Here is a 6,822-nt window from a genome sequence, read left to right as displayed (position 1 = left end):
CTCGAGTGCATCAAAGCTATTGAAATGGCCTCCTAGTTTCCCAGATCAAGAGCAGGTGAACCTGAATATGGGACAATTCTAGTTTACCATACTACACGAATTCGAGATTGTAGTTTATAATGGTAGCGACAAAGTTCGAAAAAAGTTTTATTAAAATCTTTGGTGAAATCTAAGTGAATATATGTTGGGAATTCACCATATTCTTTGTATGATTAACTTCTTTGGTGAAATCTTTGCCTGTATATGTTGGGAGCTCGCCATATTAAAATCTTTGGTGAAATCTTTGCCTGTATCTAAGTGAAATCTAAGGACAACCCACCCCTCTTGGGAGTTCATGGAAGCAACCAGTAGTTCACCATATTCTTTTTATGATTTTCAATCTTTGGTGAAATTTAAGTGAATATATGTATGTAATCATGTTTTATGTATGTGACAATTTTCTGCCATTAAAACTTCATGTTACAGAAATATATATACAAAATAGAAAGATACAATGCTTTAGTGATCTTCAAATTTACTGCTCTTATATTCTTACAAAGAAAATACTAAGCTCAGGAACATTATTTCCATCAGGACATATCATATACAAGGTCTCGGAATCTCTTGAGCCGACTACATGTTCAAAATGAGCACGGACATAAGGCAACTCGTCCTCAGGATCCTCTCCCTCTGAGAATTCTGACGCTGGCAAGACTCCGATGCCCATAGTTATGACCTTAAGCAGCTCCATAACGTTTAAATCAACCTCATTAGCCTCCCTCTTGACCGCATACCCAAATTTCTTACCGTTGCAAAACATGGTCCATATCGGCTCATCTAACAATATTGATTTGTCCTTTTCCGGTCTTTTTTCACATTCAAGGGCAATTCTCACCATTCCTAGACTCATTTCCTTTTGTAACGTATTTGTTTGAATTGGTAGCTCCAACACCAATGTTGGTAAACTCTTTGTAGTTTCTTGTAAGGAAAAGTTCACCTTACCCTTCTTGTATCCAAACATTGTACCGGTAACTCGATTACCCGATGAGCTGCTCCGCGTGGGTAACCCGCCTGGGAAATGGCATGGTTTAGGGGTAATTATAGGAAATGATCGGATTACAGACCGTAAAACACGAATTGCCTTAGGTTTTTTGTGAGGCTCTTTATTTTTCTTAGGAGAAGGTGGGACTAAGGACGAGTTGATTCGACTTGCTACAGGTGATGATGTCGATGTCGAAGGTGACTTTGTTAATTTTTTTGACGTGTTGATTTTTAATTTATCGAGTTTATTACTATTACCCATTAATGAAGAAACAAATGGGTTTTTTGACGAGAAAATGCAGCAATTTTTTAAAAAAAATTGAAATAATTGCATAAGCAATTACAATGGTGGATATTTAGAGGTATTTTTGTTTGTTATTTATTGCTTGAAGAATTAATTATGGGAGTACTTTTGTTTTTTTTTTATCAAGCATGGAATAATGAAGGTTTTATTTTGAATAGGATTTTGTCAAATTTCTCTTAACAAATGTTGTGGTGTTATTAGTTGAATATCGAAAATAATTTTGCTGTTTTCCAACAATTTGAAGAATTTATCTGTTTGGTAATTCTGGTAATTTTTGTTGTGGGTAATTCTGGGTTTACATTCTGTTAATAATATTGACACCAATGAGGAATAGCATCTCTGAGTTGTACTTAGAATTAAATCACTAGCCCTGCTGATAGAAATGACAACTTTTCTTTAGCTATAAATGGACAAACTAAAACAAAAAAAATGAATGCAAATATGAGAATTTGTGTTCAGTTCTCCTTACAATAAACAATTTTCTTTTGTTAAAACGGAAACTAAGAATCACATTTTATTAAATCAGATAATATATGTGGACACCAGACTTCTCTCGGACCCTCTTCCTCCCAAACTCTATCGTCAAAATAGCGTTTGAGAAACTTGGTTTCTATTCCGACTCACATGAGATGAGACTATATACAAGCCATAAAGCTAATACGGCATAAATATTGAAAGAAGACGAATATAAACGATTTTGTAGGATTTGTACATAGTAGTATAACATGCTAGTTTCACATTATATCAAATGAGATGGTCTTTCAAAACAAGATTGTAGAAATCAATCGAGTATTTCAAAACAGCACTGCATTAAGGACTAATCCTCAGTAACTAAAATTTACAAAGCTGCTACAGAATACTGAGGTTAGGGCTTTACAAACCAGTCATCTAAGAAGAAAGACCAGATCAAATGATTAAAAAGACCAAAAATCAACCTATATAGTCCAGCTAAACACAGTATCTTGCCATAAATACAAGTTATCAGATTTCAGAGATTACACACAACTTACGCCATGATCTCCAAAATTCCACAATTCCATGAATGGCGACTGAATCATCACTCCGTCTCACTGTATTGTGCATCAGTGAATGCAGAGTTGTAATCATATAATGCTTAGGGTTTGGGTAAATTCCTATTTGGTTCCTTGAGGTTTGAATAATTCCATTTTAGATTCGAGGCATTTCTCAATCGGGTGACGATGTACACAAGTTGTCTCACTTTGGTGGTCTAAGATTTTAAATGAATAAAATTTCATCTAAATTAATGACATTTCTAAGCATAATAACATTAAAAGTAAATATAAAGTGATTTTTCACCTAATATTCAAAGAAAAGACTTGATTATGCTTTAAAATATTTGTTATTTGGATGAAATTTTTGGTTATGTTACACTTCCGGTTATACCAAAGTGGGAAATAATTCAAACCTTATGTCGCCAAAGTGGAATCAGCCAAACAACAGGATACCGAAAAGAATCAGCTCAAACGCCAAGGCACCGAAGTAGATATTTTCCCAAAGAAAGACGAGATGTAGTAGTATCAATGTTGGTGCTCATGTTCTTTATCAGGAGTATTTGGAGATTTCGAGCCTAAACCTAAACACTTGAGGAAAGCTTGTTTAGCAAGATCAAAGTAGGTACATGGGTGATAGACTCGTTCATCATTAAGAGCTGACGCTAAGGACTTCCCAGCAGAGCCATCCCTTTCTGCATTATTACTGTTGCCGCTGGCTGTATTTACTTCTCCACCATCACGGTTTCCTGCTACCTGTCCAATTCTTCATTTTAGAATCCGTTCCTTGATCTTAATACACCAACTACTTTTAGCTTTACTAGCAACATGTCAAAGATTGTAATGAGGACTTTTTATTGTTTTATTATGAGATGGCCCTTGCTCATGAGTCGTAACATGTAATAAGGACTTCATCAACATGAATATGGAAATGAGAGCCTTGAGCAAAATGTCAGAGATTGCAGGAACAGATAAGACTTACAAGAGTGAAGAATTTACACCTTGACTAGTGCTAGACTGCTAGCTAAGGTGAAAGAACCTTATTTTATGGTGAACACTTGAAGAGTTCTTATAGGAAGTTAGGAACTATATAGCTACAAAGTGGAGTCAAGTTTGGGTTCTGGTAGGAAATCCGCTAGTATCGGCAATATATTTGGTATCTTGCACGACCAGCATTCTAATTGAGATGCACAAATTCTCAAGTGGAAACATAAAACGGTCTACTATAGATTTCTTATGAGATGGCTTCAGTAATGGTTCATTTATAAATATGAGTCACATAATGAGTAAATTGCCATGTCTCACGCTTTTAATATGTTAGACAGTCTCGTAAGAGAGTAATTGGAAGCATGAGTTGAAGCCAGGCAAATGGAAATCACACAAAACAGAATTATGCTAAAGTGATTTATATCTGATATGCCATCACATAACACAACAATACACCATACAACGGCAGAATCACTTCTCTCTCTTTGCTTTAACATAAATAATGCCTTCGCCAAAATTGGATGGTAAAAGTTGCTCATCATATCAGGGTAACATGGAACAATGGGAGCTGCACTAAATCTAGGTCACTCTACTTTTAGTTACCTGCAGCCAGAAATTTAACTGCTTTGTAATTCAATTGTTTTGGGGAGAGTCCTGCTTTTATGAAAAAAACAAAAAAAAAGTGTCTTTGACAAGAGAATCAGACAGACAAACAAGGTATGCTCTCAGGTCGAGATCTCTGCTTCGAACCATTGAACTTCAAAAGTTCAATCTAAGACCTTAAATCCTCAGCCCTCACCATATCCTATCATGAAACTGTATCACCCTAGTCTTTTCTTAATACTATCGATTAATTACTACATTCTATAATAATCTTGCCTGCTACCATTACACCACATCACCAATGTTTTCCTCTCACAAAACTATACTGTAACATAATGGAAGTTAAAATGAAAAACAACCAAAAATATTTTAAACTTGAATTGGTTTGTTGCACCACATCAAGGTTACTGACTGAAGTAAGAAATATTTTCTAATAGTTTTTCAAATTTCAGCCTTTAATTACACATGAACACGAACACATTATAGAAGGAAATCAAACCCATATTTCCCACCAGCAATAATCATTAACTCCACCATCGTGCCTATCAGCACAAATCTAGGTAACGGGTAACCTCATTCATACCTTAATCAATCAACACTGTATTGCAAAATCCATAACCAACACTAACCTCATTCATGGCATCCCAGATAACATTTTAAGGTAATATTTCTTTTTACTCTCATTTTTTCTCTCAATTTTCAGCAAAATCCACAGCAAACATAACCCATTTTACTCATTTACCAGAATTACAAAGTAAAAATCTCACAAACCATGGCATGCCTTTTTGCAAGTCTGAAACTTGGGATAATCATAATTAAAAAAAAAAAAAAAAAAAAAAAAAGGTCAAAACTTTAGTTGGCAATTCAAGAAACGGTTACAAAATACTAAATTCACAAACAAACAGCACACATTTACACATAATTACAGTATTTAAACTAGAATTGAAGGAACCCAATAACAGGAAATTAGAGAATTAGAGGAAAAGCAGACCTGAGTAGTTTGAGAGCGAATTGAAGGAGAACCCAGTTGAGATGAAGAAGTTAAAGAGATAGAATCAGATGAATCAAGAGTAAAGAGACCCAAATAAGATAACAAAATAGATAAAGTTAACAAAAACATGATTAATATTTGAATCCAAATAAGCCAATGTATTATATAGCTGTCTAATCCAATATCATCATCCAAATTAGTGATGTAGTCCCTCCGTCTCAGTCATTTATTATCCTTTTCCATTTTTAGGTGTCTCAGTAATTTGTTGTCCTTTCTATTTTAAGAATGAACTTGATGAGTAATTTGATCATTCTCATTCAATTTGTTCCACTTGTCATTTAGTTATTGGTCCTTTCTTCTTTCCTTGGTCTTTGTGCCAAAACCAAAGGACAACAATTCACCGGGACGGAGGGAGTATATAATTATAACGGAAAATTCACGTGGTACCCTTGAACTTTTTCATTTTGCACATGGTACCCAATTTTTTAAGTTTCTGTACATTATACCCTCCATGTTTGATTTTTATGCACAACATACCTTTTTGTCGCTGTAAGAAAACTCAATTGCGCATAACTCCTAGACCGGAATTCAGAATGGGCCAAATTTTTTTCCTAAAATGATTATCTCATCATAATCCACGATTTGTGAAAAAAAAAATTGTCGACTGCCATTTTATAGAGTTTTTTTAAAACGAAAATCTCAAATCAACCCTATCTTCGATTTTAAATTTCTGAATGACCATTTTCGTTTTATCAATTTATAGATCTCGAAGAGGTAATCAATTTGGAAAAAAAAAATAGTCAATTCCGATTTCTAGTCTATAATTTATGACCAACTGAAAATTTTAAAAACGATAAAAAGGGCACGTTATGCTTGAAAATTAAATTTCAAGGATATTATGTGCACAAACTTAAAAAGTTGGGTACCACGTGAAAAATGGCAAAGTTTGAGGGTACCACGTGAATTTTCCCTAATTATAATAGACGAACTTGGATTAGAATGTTTTTGTTAACTTTATAGAATACTAGGTTTGAATTGTTTAGTCAACCGTAGACGTTCTGCTTCGAACCATTGATATATTGGTATTGAAAATGGATCAAAATGAAATCATCATCCAAATTGTTTAGAATGTTTTTGTTAACTTCATAGAATACCAATATATAATTAATGATGATAGGATGAACAAAATGAAATCTTCAAACAAAGAGTTACTTATACGTGTCGTTTAGCGTATACAAATTAATACAAGTAATTTATAAACCTTACTCTGTTCCAAGTTCCATATTAAATATAGGTAGTATAGTAAAAGTAAGGGTCGATCCCACGGAGAGATTATTTATTCAATATTAAAAGACAACTACTCAGCATAGCAAGTGTATTATTTACAAGTAAGAGTTAGTGATAGTAATGTTTTGTGTCGGTCTAAGAGGGTGATTTTATCACCATCGTGTCTTTTAATATGGGTTTTTTAGTATGCTTTTCCTAGCACTTGGCAATTGGGTATGATGTGGTAACTTGTGTATTTTACCTCGGTTGGACACTTGATCTTAATGCACGGAATCCGGGAGGCATAGAGCACCTTTCAAAGGTCAAGACAAAGCACAAGAGGCTCACATGTAACCTAGAAACTAGCTAGGAGAAGTAGGAGTGAAGATTAGAAGAAATGAAGGCTTTTGAAGAGGTCTAGCTCTTGGAAATTAGAAGTCCATAAATGCGAGCCTGTGCGCATCTGCGTAAGATTGCGCAGGCAAGAACAAACTCGGCGCAGGCTGCGCAGCCTGCGCAGCTCTGTTATACGGGGGTTCTAATCTTCTTTTGGACTTCTTAATTGGAAATCTTTCTAGGTTTTCGTGAAGCCCTATATATACCCAAGAGTTTGAAGACCTAAATCATCTACCTACCATCAT

General features: G+C 34.6%; 1 protein-coding gene and 1 long non-coding RNA gene across 2 annotated transcripts; both read right to left on the bottom strand.

Annotated features, from left to right (window-relative positions):
* Window positions 1-396: 396 nt before the first annotated feature.
* LOC141632543 (protein MIZU-KUSSEI 1-like) lies at window positions 397-1,282 on the bottom strand. Its single transcript, XM_074445084.1, has one exon. It carries the CDS (start codon window positions 1,280-1,282, stop codon window positions 524-526), a length of 759 nt encoding a protein of 252 aa, XP_074301185.1. The 3' UTR covers window positions 397-523.
* An 833-nt stretch (window positions 1,283-2,115) lies between these two features.
* On the bottom strand, window positions 2,116-5,052 carry LOC141633222 (uncharacterized). The gene is made up of 3 exons (XR_012538025.1): window positions 4,916-5,052; window positions 2,751-3,090; window positions 2,116-2,394 (listed from the first exon to the last, which is right to left on the bottom strand). It is a non-coding gene; the product is annotated as an uncharacterized LOC141633222 (long non-coding RNA).
* Between the last annotated feature and the right edge of the window lie 1,770 nt (window positions 5,053-6,822).

The sequence above is a fragment of the Silene latifolia genome, chromosome Y (genome assembly GCF_048544455.1).
Source record: "Silene latifolia isolate original U9 population chromosome Y, ASM4854445v1, whole genome shotgun sequence".
In the NCBI taxonomy this organism is placed as follows: domain Eukaryota; kingdom Viridiplantae; phylum Streptophyta; class Magnoliopsida; order Caryophyllales; family Caryophyllaceae; genus Silene; species Silene latifolia.
The sequence above is the reverse complement of the archived record's forward strand: the minus strand, read 5'-3'. Positions and strand labels throughout refer to the sequence as shown.